The sequence below is a fragment of the Populus alba genome, chromosome 15 (genome assembly GCF_005239225.2).
Source record: "Populus alba chromosome 15, ASM523922v2, whole genome shotgun sequence".
Classification (NCBI taxonomy): Eukaryota; Viridiplantae; Streptophyta; class Magnoliopsida; order Malpighiales; family Salicaceae; genus Populus; species Populus alba.
The window spans coordinates 2,044,100-2,071,702 of record NC_133298.1 but is presented as its reverse complement, the minus strand read 5'-3'; the positions used below and the strand labels follow the sequence as shown (position 1 = coordinate 2,071,702).

General features: G+C 36.3%; 1 protein-coding gene across 1 annotated transcript; it reads right to left on the bottom strand.

The window, feature by feature from the left end:
* Nucleotides 1-26,514, bottom strand: LOC118028284 (uncharacterized). The gene is made up of 5 exons (XM_073404980.1): nucleotides 25,941-26,514; nucleotides 25,626-25,781; nucleotides 24,286-24,333; nucleotides 5,071-5,651; nucleotides 1-732 (listed from the first exon to the last, which is right to left on the bottom strand). The coding sequence occupies exons 1-5, from the start codon at nucleotides 26,512-26,514 to the stop codon at nucleotides 1-3; spliced, it is 2,091 nt and encodes a 696-aa protein (XP_073261081.1).
* Nucleotides 26,515-27,603: the final 1,089 nt, after the last annotated feature.

Here is a 27,603-nt window from a genome sequence, read left to right as displayed (position 1 = left end):
TTATCTTTTGTAACGCTGGCACCGAAACGGACAGCAATATCGAGGTAGATACTCCCCGGCTTCCTTAAAGAGGTCCTTCATAGTGCTCAGAAATGAGAAATATAAATGGAACTGCATTAGTGCAAATACTGTCACTGGAAAGAAAGCAGCAAACGAAATAAGACCCGTGGTCCATTTCTTTCTGAAATGAATTATTAGAAAAAGGGTGCAAGCAAAAGCAAGCATGGTTGTCATCACTGAGAAGAAGAGTAAAATGAAGCCCAATATCAGTTTCCGAGGAATATTGTGGTAGAAGTTCTCATATTCAAAAGGAGAGGTGAGGATAGAAAGGAACATCACAACTGAGGTCAACGAGCTAGCCAAGGCGATAACATCCAAGACAGTGAAAGCTAAGAAGAAACGGTTGTGAAGGAAAATGGGAAAGCCAAGATCGTTAGAACCTCCAGGTATAGTGTAAGCGGCAGCAAAGACAACGGTGGCCAAAAGAACGGCTACTGCTGAGCATGACTGAGAGGTCTTCTCGATCCATTCTTGCGCCAACTTGAGTTGATCTTTATGCTCCTCTTGGAAGAGGTCGAGTGCAGTCAATTCCTTCCAACGTTGCATTCCTTCATTGTCAGGCGGAACCTCCCTCGGTGTTTGCACCCACTGCTCGGACAGAGAAGGTGGAATCGCCCTCTGCACCCACACCCGCTTCTCGGACAGAGAAGGTGGAATCGCCCTCTGCACCCGCTGCACGGACAGAGAACATGTAAACATATTCATTAGTGTCGGTAAAGTCATTAATTACAGGAAAATGGGTTCCCTATCATGGACACGTATTCTCTTTTATTAAAGCAACAGAATGTACATTAAAGTACACTCTTATTTACTGCAAGGCATAAAGAGCTGCGTTTCACTGATTTTGTGTATGGGTATTGAAAATGAACTTAGATTTCAGTTTGTTTTTGTGTATTGGTTGCGAATTAGTTGAATGGTTGATAAACAATTGATTTGTTAAGTTGGTAAAATTATTATTTTTATTCAGATTAAGTTTAATTTTTATTAATTTAATTTTTTATTTGTCTAGAATTTTAAGCTTATAAATAGACTTGTAATCATAATCATAATTCAATAATATAGAGAGTGATATTAAAGTGAGAAACACTTAATAAAGTATATCAATATATCTCAAATTTTTTCTTGTTCTTGAGTTTGCTATTTAACATTGTTGTTCATGAGCTTAATTAAAAACATTCTTTAATTTTACCTAACAAATGAATACTACTCATAGATAGGAATAAAGAATTGTATTGTTAAAAGTAAACTAAACTTCTAAAGAATTAGTTGGACAGATTGATTAGTTGGGAACTGGTCAACTGGTTGAATTAGGGCAACCGAATTAGATTAAATGAATTGATCGACCGGTTCAAAAAAAATCAACCGATTGAGTCGGTAAAATATATTTCCTTATCAACTTAGGTTTTCCTCTTGTTAATTCAAGATAGCATGGGTAAACTACAAGCCCATGAAAAAAGAGTCAATAAAATTCAAGGATTCATAAAATATGCATAAGCACTCTTCTCAAAATTCTCTATAAAGGAGAAGCAAGATGGTTTTGAATATACCCAAAGAAGTAAACGACGTGGACAAGGCAGAAGAAGAGGAGGAAAGGGAAAATTTAGAAGAGGAAGCTATAATAGCCTTAGCAGGTTAACCAGTCAACCAAATAAAGCAAACGGGTCAACATGTTCCACTTACAGTAGCAATCCGAGACCCAAGTTTGAAAAAAAAAAAGTTAAGTATTGTAGATGTCAAAAATAATTGGTCATTATGCTAGGGATTGTTGGAATCCAACTAAGAGGGTTCAAGAGAATGTCAATCTTGCGATAAAAGAGGAGAAAACAACTATTATATTACTAGTCTATGATGAACGAATGCAAGCCAATGAAAACATATGGATTTTAACAATGGTGCCAACAATCACATGTGTCGAGATAAAGGCAAATTCATGGAGCTTAATGAATCAATTAGAGGTAATGTCACCGTTGTAGATCATTTAAAGGTTTCCACCAAAGAGAATTGTATGATTTTAATTCAAATGAAAGATGATAGTTATCAATTTATTAGTGATGTTTATTATATCCTAATTGTAATAAAGCAATATATTGGGTTTGTGACAATTATTGAAAAAAAAAAAGTTTTGAAATTATGATGAAAGATTGTACTTTGACATTATTTGATAATCATGGAGCTATGATCGCAAAGGTGACCATGAGAAATAATAAAATGTTTTTGCTAAACATAGTGACAAATATGCCTAAAGGCATGTGTGAAAGATGAGACTTGGCTTTGGCATATGGGACTTGAGCATGTAAACTTTGATAGCATGAAAATGACGGCACAAAAAGAGATGTTAAAGGGTCTACCATCAATTGAACATCCAAATAAATTGTGTAAATGATGTTTAGTGGACAAATTATTTCATAAGAGCTTTTCATAGGAGTCTATATCAAAAGAAAGTCAACCCCTATAAGAGATACATGCAGATGCATGAGGTCTTATTTAACAATGCTTGTTTGGTTTAAAATTATACTTTCTACTTTTTATTAATGATTATAGTAGAAAAATATAGTTATACTTCTTAAAATAAAAAGTCTAATGTATATTAATGTTTTTAAGAAATTTAAGGTATTAGTTGAAAAGAAAAGTGATTATTCTATAAAATCACTTATAACAAATAGGGGATAAATTTTGTTCTAATGCGTTTAATGAGTTTTGTGAAAATAATGGTGTAAAAAGACTCCTAGTAGTGCCTAGATCTCTATAACAAAATGAAATGGTAGAGAGAAAGAATAGAAGCATCCTCAATATGATAAGAACCATCCTCAAAACTAAAAAGATACCTAAAGAGTTTCGGGTTAGAGCTATAGATTGGGTTGTTTACTTGTGAAATAGGAGTCCTACTTAAGGCTTGAATGTCATGACTCTACAAGAGGCATGGAATGGAAGAAAGTCAAGTGTTACTCATTGGAAGATATTTTTTAGCATTGGCTTTTTGCATGTAAATGATCAAATAACAACTAAGCTAGATGATAATAACAAAAAGATGATCTTTATAGGCTATTATCAAAAGTATAATCTTTACAACCCTAATTAACGAAATATTGTGATTAGTATAGCTGTTGAGTTCAATGAAGAAGGAGCATGAGATTAGAAAGTAAATGATGGTGAGAAGACTTTCTATCGATTCTTGATGAAAAGGAGGAGAGACATGAAGATCATCAACAACCTATAGTTACACCTCCACAAACACCAATGAACTTAACTTCATCTTCATCTTCTTCTTTTTCATGTGAAGTTCAAGTAGTGGTAGCCCACAAAGTCTACCAAGAAAAATAAGGAGCCTTGATAGCATATATGAGGTAACTAATTTTATTGATGATGATGTAACATTATATTATTATCTTGCTATATGTGATTCTATAGTATCTGAAGAAGAAATAAAGGATGAAAAATAAAGAATTGTTATAAATGAAGAGATTGCATCAATTGAGAAAATGACACATGGAAATTGGTTTCTAGACCTAAAAGAAAAAAGCAAATAGATATCAAGTAGATCTACAAAGAAAAGAAAAATGTCAAAGGAGAAGTAAAAAGGTAGAAGGTAAAGTTAGTGGTAAAATGTTATAGTGAAAAACATAGGATTGATTATTACCACAACTACCCAATATAGATGGGAAATCTACCAAATAGAAGTCAAATCAACCTTTCTAAATGGTTTTCTTGAAGAAAAAGTCTACATTGAGCAACCTATAGGTTATGAAGTGAAGGGACTTGAAGACAATTTTAAAGTAGAGCAAAGCCTTTTATGGATTGAAGTAAGCCCCAAGAGCTTGGTATAATCACATTGATGGATATTTTTTAAAGAATGGATTTGGTAGATGATCCCACGAATATATTATATACGTGAAGATAAAAGAGAGTGGTGATACTCTTATTATATGTTTGTATGTGGATGACTTGATGTTTATAGGAAATAATCCAAAAATGTTTGGAGGCTTCAAATAAGCAATGATCAAAGAGTTCGAGATAACAAATATTGATCTTATGACATAATATCTAGGGATTAAGATCAAACAAAGAGAATATAAAATCTTTGTGAGTCAAGAGAAGTTTGAAAAAGAGATTCCTAAGAAGTTCAAGATGGAGGATTGTGCAAAAGTAAATATTCTAGCTAAGTGTGAAGTGAAGTTGTCAAAGAATGATAAAGGATATGGAGTTCAAAGAAGTAATCCATAGTCATATTATCAACTTGTAAAGCTGAATATATAGTTGTTACAACATGTCTTTATATTTCCATATGGCTAAAAAGATTATTGAAAGAGTTCTTAATGTCATAACAGAAACATACAAAAATTTATGTGGACAACTCATTAACCATTGTTTTAGCTAAAAATCCAATTTTTCATGATAAAAGTAAGCACATTGACACAAGATTTTATTATCTATGAAATTACATTATAAACAAGAAAGTTGAAGTCAAGTATATAAAGACTCAAGATCAAGTCGTGAATATTTTCACAAAGCCACTTAAATATAATGTTAGATGAGAGATTTATTGGGAGTTATAAATAAATCAAATTTAAGGAGGATGTTGAAAGTAAACCAGATTTCTAAAGAATTAATTGGACTTGTCGACCAGTTGGGAATCGATCAACTGATTAGAACAAATCAACCAGATTGGATTATATGACTCAGTCAACCTTTTTAGAAAACGATCGACTGGTCGAGTAAGTAGAATAATTTTTCTTATCAATTGAGGTTTTCCTTTTGTTAATTTAATTTCTTGATTGTTTAGAATTTTTTACTTATAAATAGGCTTATAATCAAAACGTGATAGATGCATGCAGAAGAGTTTAAGAGTAACTTTGAGAAAACACTTAATGAAAAACATTAATTCTCTCAAATATTTCTTGTTGTTTAGTTTTGTCTTTAGGGATTAGCTTCACCACACCTAGAGTTTCTTCCAACATGTATCTCATAAAAATATGGCAAGGGGTTACGATAGTACAAGAGTAGCTAACTCACCTTGAACCATTGTATTTCTTCTTGTAGTTTGAGTGCAGGGCTGGGCTTGGTTCCTCCGCGGTAGTGCTTCATGTGTGCAACGTGGTGTAACAATGTGTAGCCATTATTATCGATCCTCGAACTCAGCCTGATCATAATTGATTTGAACGTTTTCTTTACATAACTGTAAATCTCCAGCCGTCGATGCATCACAGCTACATGCATTATGTTCTGTCCTGTTTCATTAACAAGCTCAACACCCTGAGGAAATTTTTCAAGTATTTCTTTAGCAATCTCTTCTATTCCATTACTAATTGCAATAAACAACGGGATTGGGTCTACTCGTTGTCCTCCTTTTCCTCCTCCTTCCCCTGGGTCTACTCCTTTTCCTCCTCCTTCCCCTGGGTTTCTTCCCCCTTTTTGTCCTTCGCTTTGTCGTCCTCTTCCTCCTTGACCAGGGGTTTCGATAGTAACTTTGTTAGGACCTACTACATTGATAGATTGCCACCAATGACGCTTGTTCCTTTCTATAAGCTCCTGTGCAAGTTTCAATGCAGATTCATGCTTGTCCTTTTCTTTCTGGATTCTTCCCACCTGCCATCCTATCATGTTTCTTCATATGTGAGATATACAGAGAGAGATCTATAATGAATTTTCTGCAAATATGAACAGAGTATACGAGAAAATAATACAAATGTTCAATTTTGGTGAGATGTGTCCAAATTTCTACTCCTAAGTCAATTTTCCGGTGTTTCTCAATTTTCAATACAGACTTATATTACGTAATTTAATTTTATTTTTTGACTAGTTCGTGGTGAGGTACTGAAGCAATAAATAAATAGTGAAAAGGTAATACGTGATTTAATTTAACCATAACTATATTTAAATGCCGTAACTTTAATAATTCGAAATATGGATTGGACAAAAACACCCTTCACTAAAAGTCTTTCATAATCAGAGGCTCGTTTACTTGTATTGAGAAAGCTCTAGAGGTAAACTTTAAATCCTTTAATTACTAGATAATTAAGAATCCCAGGCTTCGGAAATAATTGGATTTGTTACTGCTTCCAGAAGAGATATTGTGGCATCAAAAGGCATTAGTTTGGGAGACAGAAATACCAAATTGTACCATGCTCTTACAGTTGAAATCTGCGGATGGAAGCTGGTGTACTGATGTAGATGTTTTGAAGATCATGGCTATAGACTATTATAAACAGTAGTTGATAAAGGATTGTCCTTTGGTCTTAGGTGCATGTGTTTCGGATATTTTCCTGCTCTTTCCTCTAGTGATCTCCTCACTCTTGCCAAGCCTATCACTAATGATGAAGTAGAAAGAGTAATTTTTCTATGGATTCTTATAAAGCACCTGCATTGCATGGACTACAGCATTATTATTTTTTTTTTTTTCAAAGCTAATGGGATATTATTGGTCGTTCTTTGTTTTCTTTTATTCGGAGGTTGTTTCAGCACGGGATATGAGATTATGCATCCATTCTTGTCTTCTACAAATTCCCTAGCTTTTGTTCTAACTCTCCACAACTGCATTGGATACGACTTTATTCCAAACTTATCATCTAAAAGAACATCAAGAGCTTAATTGGATAATTAATTGGATAAGTTAGGGTCGCCATCTACTATAGGTAGTAGTTTTTAGCCACCCATGTTGAGTTAGTTGTAATGACCTAATACAACTATGTCTACCTCTCAATAACTTAATCATAAAAGTTTTGCTACTAGGTAACAAAGAAGCATAAATCCTCAATTTGTAGCCAATGCCTAAACAAAATGCACCCACTTTATTTTTTTAATTAATAGTTCTTTTAAATTTATAACCACACTTAACTTCATATTCCTTCAACATATCCCTAAAATGATAAACATTAATGAATAGTTTACATTATTAAAAATCAATAGACCCATCAACCAAAACCCTAAATCTTTTATATTTAAACTCAAAAGGTTGGATCTACATTATTTTCTTGCCCATAGAAGTTTCATCCTCATTATTGTTAGATTTATGACTCAGATCAACATCATTATCCTCATTACTCAGTCTTAATTAATTCTCAAAATTAGAGGCATCATTTAATGTTTTTCCCATTATAAAATTGCTATTAATGTTGTGAATCCATTCATCCTCATCTTCATTAACAAATTCAAACCACTTCTCGTCTAATGGAATATAATCATCATTCATACTATAAATATCACCATCATACTCATTTCCTTCAACAAGATACTCAAAGCCAACATTACTAAGATCTTCATTGACACCAACACTATTTTCATTGTTCTCCCATGATTTAGTTTTTGGTGATGTTTGGAACCCTACACCTATGTTTTGCTCTTATGTTTTTTTATATTTTGTTATTTTTGTGGATGCTCATACAAAATATATTTGGTTTTATCTTCTTGTTGTGAAATCTAATGTATTCTCTATTTTCATTGTTTTCAAGCTTTCACTAAACATTGATTTTAACATAAAATTAATATGTCTTGACTAATGAGGTGGTGAATATCAGGAATTAAACACTTATTTTCAAACCATTGGTATTCATCATCGCTAAATATGTCCTCATACTCATGAATAAAATATCACTCTTAAACATTGTCATTAGCATATTGTCAAAATTGATCTTACTCTTCTAGGTCGATATAAAGCAACCTTACAATTTTGGAATTATGCATTTGAAACTTCTATGTATCATCAATCATATGCCTACTCTTGTGTTACGAATAAATTGCCTTTTGAGTGTGTTTTTCAACATACTCCTAATTATGGGTTTTTATATATGTTTGGGTGTCTGTACTTTTCATTTCTTTGTCCATATAATGCTCATAAGTTATATTTTTGTTCTTCTCCATGTGTGTTTTTGGGTTATAACTACTCTCACATTGGTTATCGTTGTTTAGACATGTCGTCTCAATGTATTTACATTTATTGTCATGTTTGATTTCATGAACATATGTTTTTTTTTTTTTTTAATCTGACCAGATGGCTACGCCTTCCACACCCTCTCCCCCACTATAGTGTTACTACTAGCCTGCCCAATTTGCTTAACTCTCTTACCTTTAACTCCTATGTGTCTACAACTCAGTCCCTACCTGTGCTGCTCCCTCACTTGCCTCATTAGCCTTCCCTACCAGCCTTGCCGCTATGTCACCTCATGCATCTTTATCTAATGTTCGTTCTCCAAGTACAAGTTCTACTTATTCAAGGATGCCATTTTCAGGTTCTGATACTACTACTCCACCTAGTTCTGTTGTTGCCTTGTCTGTCTCATTGTCTAATTCTCCAACAAGGTTGAACTTTGTTGTTAACCTATATTCATATCCTCTACACCAGACCTCGAGGTCAGACTTACCTTTGTCTCTTCTAGTCTCTTGTCAGAACCCTATGGTTCTCCATCCCAAGCATTATTGGCACCTTTTATACGCTCTCCTTCCTGAGTAACTTCTCCTCCTAATCACGAACCTTTTACCTTTTTTGACAATAACATGTATGAGTTTTGGCATCATGCTATGGAGGCTAAAATTCAGGTTTTACTTTGCAATGGTACTTGATCCTTAGTTTCTCTTCATCCTTCGAAGAATATGGTTAGTAGTCGTTGAGTGTACATGATTAAATATCATGTTGTTGGTAGAATTGAGCTCTATAAAGCTCACTTAATTGCTAAAGGTTTTACTCATCAAAAAAACATTAACGATTCAAAAACCTTTAGCCTTGTTGCTACCCAATTTTTGACCCATGTTTTTGATATATTTTCAAAAAATCCAAAAATAGAGAAAAACAATGAAAATCCAAAAAATATGTTTTTTTAATATATTTTCATCATTTTAGCATTTTCAACGTCGTCTAAAAAAAAGAATTTAAATTGTTAAAAGATTTTCAAACGTGTTCGACTTTTCACGCGTCATTTTTAAATCATTGATTTTCCGTATTTGAGTCGACGTTGATATTGCTCGTTTCAAAAAATACAAAAAAAATAAGAAAAATCAAAATTTACAAAAAGAAAGAAGTTGAGGGACCAAGTTGAAAAACCTAGCAACATTTTTGCTTATAAATACTGGTCTTTTAACTCAAACAAAAGAGGGGGTTAATTTTGGAAACACAAAAAAATACAAAAAACCTAAACCTAATCTTTTTTGAAGAGCAGCCGCCCCCCCCTCTGGTTTGAATTTTTTCCCAGCCGCCGGAGCCAATTCATTTTTTTCTCCCCCACACAGCCCCTCACCCGAATTGAATTTTTTTTTTTTTGGAAACCGGCCAAACAGCCCTTCCAAATCCACCCGGATTATTTTTTTCCTCCTTCAGCCTCTCATCCTCTTCATCCACAGCCGCTGTTACCCCCTTCATCTCCTCCCGCCGACCACCTCTTCCCTGCCAAAGAGCAACCGAAGCCAGCCCTCAACCGGCCAAAACAGCAGCCCTGTGCAGCGGAGGCGTTGTCTTCTTCCCGGTTGTTTCCCCCTCTCCACTGCCATCTCCACACCGGACAAGCTCCAGCTGTTCCCCCCCCCCCGGTGGTAGCAGCAGCACCAGCACCAGCACCAGCACCGACACCCACCAGATCGGCCACAGACCAGCCAAGACCGGTCATCTCTTTCAACTGGTCGGTCGCAGATCCTCCGCCTCAACGCCGCTAGCAACCTCGCCCATCTCCGCAATAGCTCCAGTGGTCGCGGACTGCAACAGCAAAGCCAGCTGAAGCCGACGATTTGGACACCAGCAGCTGCGCAGCCATTGACCGAAACACAGACGCACTTCCAGCCACCTGAAAACAGAGAAGGAGAAGCCAGATCGGACAAGAAGAAGCAGACCCGAAACAGTGAAGAGAGAATAAAAACAGATCTGAAAAACTAAGAAAAAAGTTAAAATCGACTGCTGTGTTGCTCCCTTTTTTTGTTCTGCAGGTCATCGCCGGCGTTGGGAGGCTGAGAGGAAGTCGATCCAGCCCCCCCTGTTGCTGTGTTTTTCTTGCGGCGGCGCGTGAACCCACGCCCCGCCAGTGACGGTGGCGCGTGGGGAGACGCGCCGCCACTGTTCCAGCTGATGGCAGAAGTCCTTCCCTGCAATTTCTGGAGTTCTAGGGACTATTTTGTAATTTTTAAATTAATTAATGTAATTTTTATTTATTTATTTTGAATTTGAATTTGAATTTGTATTTGTATAGTGGATGTAAAAGAAAAGAAAAGAAAAGAAAAGAAAAAGAAAAGAAAAGAAACAAAAATAAAATAGTGAAAGTGTATGTGTGTGCTTGTATTTTTGTTTTTTTTATTTGTATATATTTTTTAATGATAGAATTGCAAATATATTAAAGAAGAAATTTAATATTTTTGATCGGATCTCGGTTCAGAATTATTAACTTATACGTAAGTGATATTTCTAATTTCCGATGAAAAGACAATTATTAAAACTTCTTTAACACATCAAATTCGCGAAGCAGCTTACCTCTGGTAGGGTGTGTTAGGGGTGCTAATACCTTCCCTAACCACAACCAGTCCCGTACCCGTGGATCTCTGACGAGACCAGTACATCCGGTTTCCTAGTAGCCCAAAATCAATTACTAGGTGGCGACTCCAACGAACCAAATTCAAGCAAACAAAAACGAGACTTAAATCGCCAGCCGATGCCGCGCGCTAAGAGATTTTTTTTTGGGGTGCGACAGAATGGCGACTCCACTGGGGAAGGTATTGTTTCTGACATTATTGGACTAAGCTTTGTGTATTTGATGTGTTTAAGTTTTTGCATTTTTATCTTTTTGTTAATATTTATTTCCATGCATTTTATAGAATTGTCTCATACATCACCTGTATTTATTTTTAAAAGCACACACAAGCTTCTAGGTTAGGTGGGGAACTAGCGATCTGCCCTAAGACTATTGGTCAGGGTTCAGATGCGTGAAACATCCAACTCATATCTGAGTGCCTGCTTGGTAATGGTGGGTATATGTGCCTTAACCATTCCTTGCAACGCCCCCATACTGTCTTTACGAAGAACGTCACTGGGCAGATATGAGACCCTTTTGAGACCAGATAGAAAACCTACCCATGTTCACATAATGAATAGAACCTGTTCTTAGGTTGTATGTGCTACCGTTTTTTGCATAAGGGCAAACCCTTCTTGAAGCATCTTGAATTCAAGACTTGTGGGTGACACATTGGCCGTTGCTCCGAAAATTTTCATTGTAGAGTTTGGTCAAAAATCACGATTCTTGTCCATCATACAAGAGTTATGACCATATTGTCACCTCTCGAAGGGTGAGTTCATCATATAGATTACATGTTCATACATTTATCATGCATGCACCGGGTTGAAAGGTAGGTCCCCCACACAAGTTGTGCTACACGTGATTGGAGAAAAATGATGGAGGTGAAGAAAGGTGTCAGATAGAGGCTCATTATCAGATTAAGGTTGAGAGCATTAAATGTGAAGTAGCTAGACTCAGATCTGCTCAAACAAGTGTTGAGCATCAAATGGAAAGAGAATATTTGTACAGTCTTCTGTGGGAACACTGCTTGTTCACATCTAATTGAAGTTGTATCTCTCCTTTTTTCGTCATGAACAAAAGCAACAACGCCTTCAGTCATCAACTGATGACAACTCTGGTTCTTATCCAGTTGCATTGTTAAATGTTCATCGCCTCCACATCATCTAATGGAACCAAACAACTATCGGTCTCCTGTACATGGTGCATTAATCTGTTTTAAAGCCACCCCAATTATGAGCTCAACTCCAGTTCAACAGCACAAGATGGTCTGAAAAATCATGATTAAACACTGAACTTCAATGTGGCAGAGCTCCCTCCATAAAAATCCATTTATGGCTCTGCAAATTGGGAATGCAAGAGGGAATTTATAAGTTGCATATGCTACAAATATTTCTCTCATCAGTTTCAGCACGGAGACATCTTAGTACATTGAAGATCCACACCTGGTCTGAAAAATACGAGCAGATTTCAAACTTCAACGTAGCAGAGCTCTTTCGGCAGGAATTTGTTTGTAGATCCGCAAATGGGAAATCCAAGAAGGAATATAGTAGTTTCAGATCAGCTATGATTTTCCTCCAACAGTGTCAGTATTAAAATGCAAGAGTAGAGAGAAGAGACATGCCTAGAATGAAAAACATGAAGAAGACTGAAACTTCAACAGAGCAGGACTTCCTCTATAGGTGTTTGTTTGCTGCACTGTCAGTGAGAAATTGAAGAGGGGACAAAGGAGTTTTAGATTCACCAGGTGCTCGTCCAATAGAGACAATGTGTGATTCCACACGTCGGTAGCGGCGATACTACGAGTTTCTAGGCGCTGCCAAGATTACCAAGCTATTTGAAAGTTTTCTAACAATCCTCAACCAACCACAACAACATTGAAATGATGCTTGTGAGGATTTGCCAAAGAATTGAACAAGCTATGAAGAGAGGAAAGATTGAAGGATCTGCCATGGATTCCAGAACAATGATGAGAGGTGCATCAGAAGATGACTCTCGATTGAGAAACCTCAGTTACTTTGCCTAGTCAAGTCTCACTCAAGCATCAATTGCTCAAGTGTCTTTGCCAAGATTGACATTCCTCTGCCACTTATGTTTGTCGGCCAACACCTGCCAGATTCTAGAATTTTTGCTTGACTCCGACAAATCCCATGCAACCACCAATTTCTAGGTGGTATAATCCAGATAAGAGATGTGATGTCATGGTGGGGTCCTCGACCATTTTAGTAAACAGATGCAAGAGTTTCAAGAGTCGAGCTTAATTTGCGAAAGATAATGTCATCAATCATTTTCAGAATGACAAGTGATTGGAATTGCTCGGCAAAACATAGATATTGCCAGAGAAGCTGATCCAAGAAGGAGTTAAATTGTCAAGCATTTTTGTTATGGATTTTGCATTTTTGTTTTGATATCACATCTCATCCTTCAACGAAACATGCCTTGCTTTTGTCTTTTTGTTGTTTTTGAAATCAACAGATGTTTAACATTTTATTTTGACAAAATGTTTTGATCAAACTCCAACATGCAATAAAGGTTAATCAAGTCGAAAGATTAAAAGTGTTTTGATTACAGAAATGACTCGATACTTGAAAATAACATGAGGTGACCAAACAATTTTGAACTCATACCCCCTGAAACTGAACCACACATCATATAGCTAAGTTTTAACAGTATGCATAATGACATGTAGTGGATTCGGTAGTTATGGACTCGTGAATCATGATTCTTACAAGTCCCAATCATTACACTAGATGAGGTCAAAATTTATCGGTTTTAACCAACCTTGCTTGAAATGAGAAAAGGCCATCTTTGATATCCCTTCACTTTCTAAAGATTATATCCCTTGCAGTCCCATTTTGAGCCTGGTAAAATATTTTCTTTCAAAAAAAGAAACCCTGACTAGGATCACACCCCATACTGGGGGCAAATGAGAGATATTTTGGAGACATTGATATAATTAATGGATAAAGGGGAAGGCTTAAAACAAAGGTCCAATGATTGAGAGAGAGCTAAAAGAAAACACATAGACTGGGGGCATATAAGAAAATTTTGAGGAAGGCTATGAAAAAAAAGAGAATGAAAAAAGAAGAAGTTGAAATTGCCCTCACTTAAATACAAGTCAAAGATAAAGGAAGGAGAACGCCTATCAAGTCTATGAAGAGCAAAAGAAATTTCAATCAAGGAAAGGCACAACAAAAGTCAATACCAGAAAAAAAAACTAAGGTGTAAACGTGACTTTTGGTGTCCATTATAAAGTCTCTGATGTTATCAGGTGATTAAGGTTGGTTATTCATCAAAGAAAGTTGGATTTGCATTATGACTTTTGTTAATAGAAGTCTGATCTTTGAGGTTAACAAGGTTCTATGTCGTTTTCTCTACAAAGACAACAATAGAAAACGAGTTGATGGATAATTGATGTTGATCCTAGGTCTTTGAAACCCTCAAACACCATTTGAGCCTGTGAAATGCCTTTCTTTCATAGCCATGAACCATAGCCTGCATTACGTGCTTTTAAAAGCCCTTTTTAATCAAGCAAGAAATTTGAACCGATAAATGGCGCTCTCAAAACTTGAAGAGTTTTTCTATAAGAGTCGTGACTTCATGAATTAAGCTACTAGTTATTATGCATGCTGATAAAATAAATGCTAAGAAACAACCTTTCTTGATAAAGCCTGAGCATCTTGTTTTTGAAATTCATAAAAATGTCACCTCATCACAGACCATCAAATGATATACCCAATATCAAGGATTCAAATTGATACAAAGAACCATGGAAAAAGCCATTTTAATCCTACAACGGGTCGATTTCTGTTTTCAAAATACAAGACAATCAAAGGACTGTGTATTTCGAATAACGTGTGTTGGGTCTTTGATCAAAAAGCTTGATTTTCAAAAGATTTCCAAAAAAGGACATCTCTAATTTCATTTCAACAAACTAGACTTTGAATAGACATGATTTTTGAAATATGAGAGTTGATTCCAGAACAAGGAAGATTATCAAACACAGAAGAACATTGATTGAGTATGCAAAATCGTTGATAGAAATGACATTGAAGTCCTCGACACTCCTTGAAAAGTTGAGCAGCTGGGGGCAATACAATGGACCTTAAGAAGGGAAACAAACAGTATCCAGATCAGCTGGGGGCAAAGAAAGAATCAGATGATGAGTCATCAAAGTCCCGGAAAGTTATGATTATCATCTGACAATGACAAAGGAAAACATCATTGAGTATAAACTGATGAACGAGCATTCATATCATTGCTGGGGCAATGTTGCTCAAAGACAATCCATGATTCAGTGAACTTCAGCAGCAATTGATGAGCAACGCTGCACTTGAAGGATATTTTCATATCTCCATCTTGGGTCACCCTCTGAAACATGGCTATGACTCCTGACAGATGTTATCGGGTGAGTGCATTTGAATGAACATCGAACATATGCACACCACCAAGACTGACTGTGGAACAATGATGCACTTGAAGGACAATCTTATATTGTCATCCTTTGAAACATGGTTATCGACAGACATTACCACGCAACTGCATTGAATGAATGTCAGAAAGGCACCCACCCCGAAGACTGACTGTGTGGGACAATTTGTTTTGAAGCCAGATGAGCACTTCACCGCATGAGTATGGGTGATAGAAGTAGCATCATTGATGAGGCCGAGGCATTTCTTTTCACAATCTGATTAGAAGAGTTGAAAGGAGTCTATGAGAAGAGCACTGAGCATACAACCATGAGCCTTTGTACTGCAAGCTATGGGATGCATGATTGGATGACTGAATGAGTTCCAAGAAGGCTGATGATAACATGTACTTAAAGAGTACTGTTTCAAATAAAGGAAAGTTCATGACTGATTAACAATTGTGATGCGTATTGGCATGATGCACACAATCAATCAGAGGATAATTCTTAGAAGAAGCCAGGAGAAAATCCTTCATGATGAATCAAGCAGTACCACACTTGGGGGCAGGGTCAAGCTTGATGAACGATGCAAGCAGTAATTGTCGAAGACAGCCCGGGTTGGGCACTACATTTACAGCTGAGTGGATGGCTTGCACATGAATGAGCCAATGCATCGAAAGAGCAAGGAAAGCTTTGGAATGAAAACAAAGGCACCCTACGACGATGGAGCATCAAAGAGGGGGGGACCTATATTTCAAAACAGGTAAGGATGCATGCATGTCATCTAACCTAAAAAAAAAAAAAAAAACAAAAGAAAAAAATTTGCACATATTTTTGAATTGTTACAGGAAAATCCTTAAGGAGGTCCAGCAAGATATTGGAAAAAGAAAGAAGCATGGTGGTGATGATAATAAAGAATCGGTTTTGATCATGGAATAAAAGGACGATGGGATGAACCCTAACATTAGGAAAATCCCAAAGAAATGACAAGATCAACCTTGCAATCGGGAAGCCTCGAGTTTTCAACCCTCGCAGTCAGGAAACACCGAGTTTTCAAATCCTATGATCGGGACTTATCAGGAAGCACCAAGTTTTCCAGCCCTTCTTCTATCATCCCCTCAGGACTTCGCCAGGTAAGTCCTATTTTTCACACTTGTCATATCATATTTTTTCCATCTGGGTAGGTCGCCCATCATAACGAGACCGTTCATCATATTTTTTCCATCCGGGTTGGTCACCCATTACAATGAGACCACATTTCATATTTTTTCCATTTTTGGGTAGGTCACCCATTACAATGAGACCGCACTTCATATTCTTTCTATTTGGGTAGGTCGCCCATCACAACGAGACCGTTCATCATATTTTTTCCATCTGGGTAGGTCACCCATTATAATGAGACTCCACTTCATATTTTTTCCATTTTCGGGTAGGTCACCCATGACAATGAGACCGCACTTCATCATATTTTTTCCATCTGGGTAGGTCACCCATTACAATGAGACCACACTCCATCATATTTTTTCCATTTGGGTAGGTCACCCATTATAATGAGACCGCACATCACATTCTTTCTATTTGGGTAGGTCGCCCATCACAACGAGACCACCTTTTCATATTCTTTCCACATGGGTAGGTCACCCATTACAATGAGACCACTTCTTCACATTTTTTCCATTTTTGGGTCGGTCACCCATACAATGAGACCAGCATTTTTCCAGGGTTAGTCACCCGTACAATGAGACCAGCATTTTTCTAGGGTTCGTCACCCGTACAATGAGACCAACATAGGGTTCGTCACCCGTACAATGAGACCAACATAGGGTTCGTCACCCGTACAATGAGACCAGCTTTTTTATAGGGTTCGTCACCCGTACAATGAGACCAACATAGGGTTCGTCACCCGTACAATGAGACCAGCATTTTTCTAGGGTTCGTCACCCGTACAATGAGACCAACACAGGGTTAGTCACCCGTACAATGAGACCAGCATTTTTCTAGGGTTCGTCACCCGTACAATGAGACCAACATAGGGTTCGTCACCCGTACAATGAGACCAGCACTAGGGTTCGTCACCCGTACAATGAGACCAGAATGAGGTCGCCAGATGGGATCTCATGTAGCTTTGGTTAAAGGGAATCGCCAGATGGGATTTCAGGTTGACCGAGTTACACATATTTTCGTTCCAGAATGAGGTCGCCAGATGGGATCTCATGTAGCTTTGGTTAAAGGGAATCGCCAGATGGGATTTCAGGTTAACCGAGTTACACATATTTTCGTTCCAGAATGAGGTCGCCAGATGGGATCTCATGTAGCTTTGGTTAAAGGGAATCGCCAGATGGGATTTCAGGTTAACCGAGTTACACAGTTTAGTTCCAGTTGAATGAGGTCGCCAGATGGGATCTCATGTAGCTTTGGTTAAAGGGAATCGCCAGATGGGATTTCAGGTTAACCGAGTTACGCATATTTCGTTCCAGTTGATTGAGGTCGCCAGATGGGATCTCAGGTAAACCCAATGTGTGGGCAGGTCGCCCGTGAAAATAGACTATTGGGAGAGTGTGGGTCGGTCGCCCGTGAAAATAGACTTGAGTGAGTACGTGTGGGTCGGTCGCCCGTGAAAATAGACTTGAGTGAGTATGTGTGGGCAGGTCGCCCGTGAAAACATATCAGTGTGAGTGTGTGGGCAGGTAGCCCAAGATAATGAAATCATTTTCCTTTTGTTTTCTTTACAAAGCTTACTATGCAAAATTTTGAGGAGTTTTGCTTCGTAAGCATTGTAAAGAGGGGGCATCTGTTGCTACTCAATTTTTGACCCATGTTTTTGATATATTTTCAAAAAATCCAAAAATAGAGAAAAACAATGAAAATCCAAAAAATATGTTTTTTTAATATATTTTCATCATTTTAGCATTTTCAACGTCGTCTAAAAAAAGAATTTAAATTGTTAAAAGATTTTCAAACGTGTTCGACTTTTCACGCGTCATTTTTAAATCATTGATTTTCCGTATTTGAGTCGACGTTGATATTGCTCGTTTCAAAAAATACAAAAAAATAAGAAAAATCAAAATTTACAAAAAGAAAGAAGTTGAGGGACCAAGTTGAAAAACCTAGCAACATTTTTGCTTATAAATACTGGTCTTTAACTCAAACAAAAGAGGGGGGTTAATTTTGGAAACACAAAAAATTACAAAAAACCTAAACCTAATCTTTTTTGAAGAGCAGCCGCCCCCCCCTCTGGTTTGAATTTTTTCCCAGCCGCCGGAGCCAATTCATTTTTTTCTCCCCCACACAGCCCCTCACCCGAATTGAATTTTTTTTTTCTTTGGAAACCGGCCAAACAGCCCTTCCAAATCCACCCGGATTATTTTTTTCCTCCTTCAGCCTCTCATCCTCTTCATCCACAGCCGCTGTTACCCCCTTCATCTCCTCCCGCCGACCACCTCTTCCCTGCCAAAGAGCAACCGAAGCCAGCCCTCAACCGGCCAAAACAGCAGCCCTGTGCAGCGGAGGCGTTGTCTTCTTCCCGGTTGTTTCCCCCTCTCCACTGCCATCTCCACACCGGACAAGCTCCAGCCGTTCCCCCCCACCGGTGGTAGCAGCAGCACCAGCACCAGCACCAGCACCGACACCCACCAGATCGGCCACAGACCAGCCAAGACCGGTCATCTCTTTCAACTGGTCGGTCGCAGATCCTCCGCCTCAACGCCGCTAGCAACCTCGCCCATCTCCGCAACAGCTCCAGTGGCCGCGGACTGCAACAGCAAAGCCAGCTGAAGCCGACGATTTGGACACCAGCAGCTGCGCAGCCATTGACCGAAACACAGACGCACTTCCAGCCACCTGAAAACAGAGAAGGAGAAGCCAGATCGGACAAGAAGAAGCAGACCCGAAACAGTGAAGAGAGAATAAAAACAGATCTGAAAAACTAAGAAAAAAGTTAAAATCGACTGCTGTGTTGCTCCCTTTTTTTGTTCTGCAGGTCATCGCCGGCGTTGGGAGGCTGAGAGGAAGTCGATCCAGCCCCCCCTGTTGCTGTGTTTTTCTTGCGGCGGCGCGTGAACCCACGCCCCGCCAGTGACGGTGGCGCGTGGGGAGACGCGCCGCCACTGTTCCAGCTGATGGCAGAAGTCCTTCCCTGCAATTTCTGGAGTTCTAGGGACTATTTTGTAATTTTTAAATTAATTAATGTAATTTTTATTTATTTATTTTGAATTTGAATTTGAATTTGTATTTGTATAGTGGATGTAAAAGAAAAGAAAAGAAAAGAAAAGAAAAAGAAAAGAAAAGAAACAAAAATAAAATAGTGAAAGTGTATGTGTGTGCTTGTATTTTGTTTTTTTTATTTGTATATATTTTTTAATGATAGAATTGCAAATATATTAAAGAAGAAATTTAATATTTTGATCGGATCTCGGTTCAGAATTATTAACTTATACGTAAGTGATATTCCTAATTTCCGATGAAAAGACAATTATTAAAACTTCTTTAACACATCAAATTCGCGAAGCAGCTTACCTCAGGTAGGGTGTGTTAGGGGTGCTAATACCTTCCCTAACCACAACCAGTCCCGTACCCGCGGATCTCTGACGAGACCAGTACATCCGGTTTCCTAGTAGCCCAAAATCAATTACTAGGTGGCGACTCCAACGAACCAAATTCAAGCAAACAAAAACGAGACTTAAATCGCCAGCCGATGCCGCGCGCTAAGAGATTTTTTTTTGGGGTGCGACAAGCCTTATGGTTAAATAAGCTATTGTTTAGTTGGTTCTCACTATTATTGTTTCTCGAAATTAGAGGATTAATCAACTTGATATTCATAATGTTTTTCTCAATAGGACACTTCATGAAGAAGTGTACATGTAGCAACCTCTAGGGTTTGTTGATCCTTCTCTTTCCCCTCATATATTTCAGCTACATAAGTCTTTATATGGCTTGAAACAAGCCCCCCAGGCCTAGTATACTCAATTGAGTGATTATCTCTATCAGTCAGTTCTCTTGCTTCTATCATTTTCTATTTCTATATTTAGGGTAATATACAAAAATTAATGTAGAGATTACAATACAAGCTTCAATATATACACATGGTAAATATTATTATGATAATAATATACACCCTATAAATAAGCATTTCTTATAATACACCCCTATAAGTTAAGGATGGAGTCTCAACCTAAGCTTAAACTAAAGATGAGCAAAGAATGCAAGGAAAAGTGACTTGGTAATATCTTTAATTTATTAAATCTCCTATTATTCTCAACTTGTTTTCATAAAAAAAAATATAATAATAGAAAGCATGGTTCTTCCTAAACGTCAGATTAGAAGAATGAACAATGAGTTACTATAAACTCAAGCTTAATATTCTCTTCTACAAGGTAGAAGAATTAAGTTTATTCATGCTTTGACCACTCAAGGTTACGACTATTACTTATGGGTTTAGTGCTTGTTGAAATAGTGGTAGAGATTGCTTTTCAAAATGTTTTTCACTTTGAAATATATTAAAATAATATATTTTTTATTTTTTAAAATTTATTTTTGATATCAACACATCAACACAATTCAAAAACATTAAAAAAATAATTTAAAGCAAAAAAAAATTTAAAATATTTTAGAAACATGATTCAACCACAATCTCATACACCCCTTTACATGCAAAAACATATTACAAACTTAAAATTGGGCTCCCTCAAGGTTTTGTTTCCATTTAAATCCATTTAAGTATCTATCTATTATATAGCAAAAAGTACAAACCTAGGTACGTAAAGTGTTACCATGTTAATCATATCTTTTGTCTATCAAACATAGCATACACAAATCATCTCCGAGAGTCATTATTTTTAACACTCCTCCATATAGAGCTTTCAAATGCCAACCATCAATGCCCATAAAAGGTTTATAACTATTTACAAAGCCATCCTTCATGGCTTTCAAGAAAATATATATTCTTTGAAACTCTTTAGGTGAATGCACATCAACATTCAAATTAGGGTCAAACCAAAGTATTAGAACTAAGGTTAAACTCTTTTGATAACTAAACATGTCTTGGACATCAGAACTGGGATATTAAACTCTTTTAATAGCTAAAATATCTTCGAGACTCTTTATAATTGTCTTCTACAAAATCCCTAGCTTTTGTTCTAACTCTCCACAACTGCATTGGATACGACTTTATTCCAAACTTATCATCTAAAAGAATATCAAGAACTTAATTGGATATGTTAGGGTGACCATTTATTATAAGTAGTAGTTTTTATAGTTGAGTTAGTTGTAATGACCTAATACAACTGTGTTTACCTCTGAATAACTTAATCATAAAAGTTTTGCTACTAGGTAACAAAGAAGCATAAATCCTCAATGTCTAGCCAATGCCTAAACAAAATGCACCCACTTTATTATTATTTTTTTTTAATAGTTCTTTTACATATATAACCATACTTAACTTCATATTCCCTCAACATATCCCTAAAATGATAAACATTAATGAATATTTTACATTATTAAAAATCAATGGACCCATCAACCAAAACCCTAAATCTTTTATATTTAAACTCAAAAGGTTGGATTTACATTCTTTTCTTGCCCATACAAGTTTCATCCTCATTATTGTTAGATTTATGACTCAAATCAACATCATTATCCTCACTACTCAATTTTCATTAATTCTCAAAATCAGAGGCATCATTTAATGTTTTTCCCATTATAAAATTACTATTAATATTGTCAATCCATTCATCCTCAGCTTTATTCACAAATTCAAACAACTTCTCGTCTAATGGAATATAATCATCATTCATACTATAAATATCACCATCATACTCATTTCCTTCAACAAGATACTCAAAGCCAACATTACTAAGATCTTCATTGACACCAACACTACCAATATCATCATAATTATAAGCATGTACACTAACTAATAGAACTACTCTATTGCTCCTATTAGCATCATCATTATAAACAAGAAAATACTTAATCTTTAAATACATACCTTTATGAGGTTCACTTGAGTAGTATTGAGGTCTACATTTTGGAGCTGTATCAACGAACAAGATAATTTCATGTTCATGCAAAGACAACATTTTCAATGTGGAAGCATCATCAAAAACTTTATTGCCTTGTCCATCTTGAATTTGAAATTCCTTCAAGTCATCATTGACAGCTCGTTTGCAGATGAAAAATATGTCTATATATGATATATAGTTAGCGCCATATTTTTCTATGCTGGTCTTATTGCCATAATGCACTTTGAAATTTAGCTCTTTGTATCCTACAAAAAATTAATTAAATATTAGATAAAGATCAAACAAAGCTTAAATTAATAAAGTTAACTGCAAATTAAAAAAATTAAGGTTAAGGTTGTTGTGAATAGTAAGAAATTCTTTTAGGGTTTTGAAAATTTGGCATTTTGCCTCCTGCAATAATTAATTAAATAATAGATAAAGGTTAAACAACGATTAAATAAAGTTAATTACATTAAAAAATAAGGTTTATATGAACAATAACTCATATTTTCAGGATTTTGAAAGGAAAAAAAAAATAGTAATTCATTTATAGATGCCAAAAGGTCTTAGATATTCTAAATATTGATGATTTAACAAAAAAAAAAAATAGGATTTTTATGGTTTGGGGTTGACGGGATCATTGTACAAAAATAGGGTTTCTTTTGGAAAATTCTAAATAGAGGTTTAGTTCAGGATTCAACACTATCGATATTAACAAAAAAATGTACTTCTTATGAATTTTGATATCTTGATTTGTAAAAAATATTGTTAAGGTTCAATTTGTGTTTGTGAGAAGGGGAGAATAAGTCGTGCAGAGGGAAAGTGAATAATTAACGTTCGTGCACTCTAATGGGCTGATTTGTTATCTGGGTTGTTGGGGTAAATGGTAGAATATTTTTATCTTTTCATTAAAATTTAAATTTTATGTTAATGCTGAATGTAAAATATAATTTATTGAAAAACAAAAGTAGAGTGTTACCGTGCTCATTATTCAGAAATGAAAAACATACTTCTTTTAAGAGTAGCATGTGTCACCACCAATCCAATGTGTTGAAAGAAAACATGCTATGAAAGAAAATAAGGGTTGTGGCCATGGGTATTGCGATACAAGAACCACAAATGGCATAGAATGAACGAAAACAATGATTTATTAACTGGCAAAGCCAAGAAAATCTAGGTCAAAAATCAAAGACTTAGGAATCTATTTAATAAAATATAACTTCAAAGCCAAAAAAAGTATTGTAGAAATATAGAATCAGTAAAATAACCAAGTCTCAAACTAGAAAAAAACAAGTATGAAAATCTTGGGAATCATTTTAAACCAGTGAAAAGCTAAGGTTAAGAGCATGTATAAACAAGAAGATCTCAAAGAAACCCAAAGCTGAAACAATGTTAAAGAGGTAGAATATGCATAGACCAATGCTAAAACTGGAACGAACACGCCCAGAAATCTTAGGAACTAGTCTGAAACAACACCAAACCAAGTAAAGAAAGGTCGAACCAAGAGACCCAATACAGTTACTACATAATTTGGTTGAACTAGAAAACTAGGAGAAATAACAAAGGAGCGTGAATCACACTCACGTAAGAGTAGGCGATGTTACAGAAGATGTTAATGGAGATCGATCCATTGACAATGAAACTTCGTCGGAAAGTTCCTCGGATAACGAGAAACCCGACGGTCTAGGAATTGTTGAGAAAAAATTGAAATTTGGGATAACAAAGAGTGACAGCGATATCTCTAGATATGAAGGATCTTAGATTGAGTCTCAAGCCAATCCTATAATTATTAGGATATTATTCAAATATAATCTAACATGCTTCTAAAATACATCTATTTAGCATCGTTATTGTTGACAGCAGGAAATTTCGTCCTTCCACGAATTACTTTTGACACTTACCAAGGAGGATTTTGTTGCATGAGCAGTATCGTTATTGTTTCTAAAGCCTTAAACCCTGGTTGCTTGTGTTTAAAACCACAAGACCCAAGCAGCATCGGTCAGCGCAATATTATTATCAATATAATAGTTGAATTACTTGATGATTTAGCCCTGTCCAAGATAGCAAAATAGTTTCAATTTTCAGTACCTTTTTTAATCTTGCTCTGGTCACCATTTGCGGCGGAATGGCCTGCAAAAATCTCACAACTTGGGTCAAATCAAACCTTCTGGGATTTAAAGCAATACAATGTGTAACAATGCTTTGAACCCTGGTTGCTTGAGTTTAAAACCACAAGACCCAGGGAGCATTGGTCAGTGCATTATTATTATCAATATAATAGTTGAATTACTTGATGATTTAGGGCTGTCCAAGATAGCAAAATAGTTTCAATTTTCAGTACCTTTTTTACTCTTGCTCTGGTCGTCATCACCATTTGATGCGGAAAGGCCTGCAAAAAACTCTCAACTTAAGTCTTATCAAACCTTGTAGGATTTAAAGCAACACAATTTTACATGGCTCCCGAAAAACAATTAAAACCCGAAAATCGTGTTTAATTAATCGGTTAAACAGCTCTCCTTGAGAGCAGATGCTCGAGCGGGGTTTAGCTTATTAATGCTTATCAAATAAAATAAATGAATGGAAAAGAAAATGTTGCATCAAACATACAACAGTACTATATCTTCCTAATGGAATATTTGAGCATTGCATATCCACTCTTCAAAGCACTAGGCATCTCAGCAAGGAGATGAAGACAGGTCCTGCCCTGTTCGTCCGTCATATCAAGTGATGGATCCCGTTTGGGCAACGTCAGAGCAGTTTCTGCCTTGAAAGTATAATGTCATTCGATTTGTTTCTAATCAATTATAAACTTTTGTTGCATCTAATCTTAGATGTTTAGGGATGAATGTGTGTGCAGTGGGAGTGTCTATAGATGCCTTGAGAATTTCATATGAGAGAGCATAAGACAGAAAAAATTGAAATTTAGGATACCAAAGAGCGACAGCGATGTAGACAATAGATGAACTAAATAAAAAAGAAACACTTAAAGCTTGCTTAAGCTGGAAAAAACCCAGGTCATAGGAGGGGGCTCTGATACAGAGATAAAATATGAAACAATTGAAACCTATACCTAAATAAGAAATAGAATCATATTTAATCTCTAAAAAGGGAGGATATCTCTAGATATGAAGGATCTTAGATTGAGTCTCAAGTCAATCCTATAATTATTAGGAAATTATTCAAATATAATCTAACATGCTTCTAAAATACATCTATTTAGCATCGTTATTGTTGACAAAAGGAAATTTCGTCCTTCCACGAATTGTTTCTAAAGCTTTAAACCGTGGTTGCTTGTGTTTAAAACCACAAGACCCAGGCAGCATCGGTCAGCGCAATATTATTATCAATATAATAGTTAAATTACTCAATGATCTTGGGCTGTCCAAGATAGCAAAATAGTTTCAATTTTCAGTATCTTTTTTACTCTTGCTCTGGTCATCATCGCCATTTGATGCGGAAAGGCCTGAAAAAAACTCTCAACTTAAGTCTAATCAAACCTTGTAGGATTTAAAGCAATACAATTTTACAAGGCTCCCGAAAAACAATTAAAACCCGAAAATCGTGTTTAATTAATCGGTTAAACAGCTTTCCTTGAGAGCAGATGCTCGAACGGGGTTTAGCTTATTAATCCTTATCAAATAAAATAAACGAATGGAAAAGAAAATGTTGCATCAAACATACAACAGTATATCAGGTTCCTAATGGAATATTTGGGCATTGCGTATCCACTCTTGAAAGCACTAGGCATCTCAGCAAGGAGATGAAGACAGGTCCTGCCCTGTTCGTCCTTCATATCACCAAGTGATGGATCCCGTTTCAGCAACGTCAGAGCAGTTTCTGCATTGAAATTATAATGTCATTTGATTTGTTTCTAATCAATTATAAATTTATGTAGTATCTAATCTTAGATGTTTAAGGATGAATGTGTGTGCAGTCGGAGTGTCTATAGATGTCTTGAGAATTTCATATGAGAGGGAATAAGATTAAGAACAATACCAAAGTGTTGTCCTTCGATGGCAGCATGAAGAATCGGCTTTAAATCTACTTTCTCGGAGTTTTCATTCTTTTCTTTTTCTAAATATCCTCTCCTGCGGTGATTTTTTAATAGCTCTCCCTCGGAGATTTGCTTCATTTTTATAACTAAATACTCCACTATTTCTTTCTTACCACATGAAGCAGCTCTATACAATGGAGTCTCCCCAAGCGCGTTTTCAGTCTCAAGTTGCATTGAAGGATGATAATTACCCTGTTCTTTAGGGGTAAACTGGAGTAAGTGCTCTACTGCTTCCATATTTCCAGCAAAAACTGCTTCATGAAGAACTGTATTTCCATACGCGTTCTCTTTTGTACAGGGATTCCCGAGCATTGGATTTTTATCGGCAATATCAAGTAGAGCTTTAAGCGGCTGAACCTTTTTGCTATACACTGCCAGGTGCAATGGAGTATCTTCCGAAACCGTTATTGGAGACATCACGTACATATCATGTTCTTCATCGTAAGCTTCTTTCATCAAATCCCATTTTCCTTCCGAGGCTGCTTTGTAGACTGTCTCCATCAAAGGTGTACCCATCTAGCCTTGTCCTTTTTGTCTATCTTAAAGTTCTCTGCAATTGCAGTAATAATCATGAGCGAACTCTTAATGGTACGTAATTAGTTCCAGAAAAAAGATGCTCTTGATTAAATACATCAAGTAAACAATATATATATATATATATATATATATATATTGGAAGATTGATTGATACGGATAGCTAGCTAGAACTTCGCTCCCAAGACGTACGGATCCTTGTGGATTAACATCTAAGACTTCCCTTGAAGGATGAATTCTAAGCACACTTCAACATGACAACCAATCAGGGGGGGGGGGGGGACTTGCCTATTAGAAAAGAAAGGGAAATCAATAGATTTGATTTTCTATTGGAGGAGACTTTGTTTAACCGAAAGTGTGTTATTCAATGCCTTGGTTAAAACATAAAATTATATTGACTTTATGCTTAACTGAATGTTTCAAGATTTAATAACAATCATTTAATCCATTCATTAAGTACTCCATGAACCTTTTAACCAAGAACTGATATCTAAGTCTACCTCACCTCTTAAAAAGAAAGTTACAAAACATAATGAAATTCTTAAAAAGACTTTATCAATTACAAAAAAAATTAGGCTAAACCAATTTTTAACCGAATATACTAATATCAAAATCAAACCAACATCTACATTTTTTTTACATAAAAAGACTGAACCGTGAAAAAAAATCAGGTTTTGAACATTGAGATTGAGGAGGGCTAGTTCTTTTATTTTATTTATTGTAATGATGGTATGTTTAGGTAAATACCTTGGAGCAGAGGAGTGAGCAGTTGGCAATGGGAGAGAAGAGGTTTAGTGGAGGAGAAGAGATGGGGAACGGATATAAAGAAAAGAAACCAGGCAGGACTTGATTAACAAAGTTTCCATGTAGTTTTCTTATATTACAATAATACCATTGGCGTCCATTCTGTTTTCAAGTTTCAACATTCAGGACATGCCAGGTTTCAGCAAAGGCAAAAAAACGACTGTTAATTAACAGGAAAAATAATAATCACAAGAGCCAGCATTAACTGACATCTGACACCACCAAAGTCTTGACTTGAGACAAATCTTGATCACTTTATAACCTTGT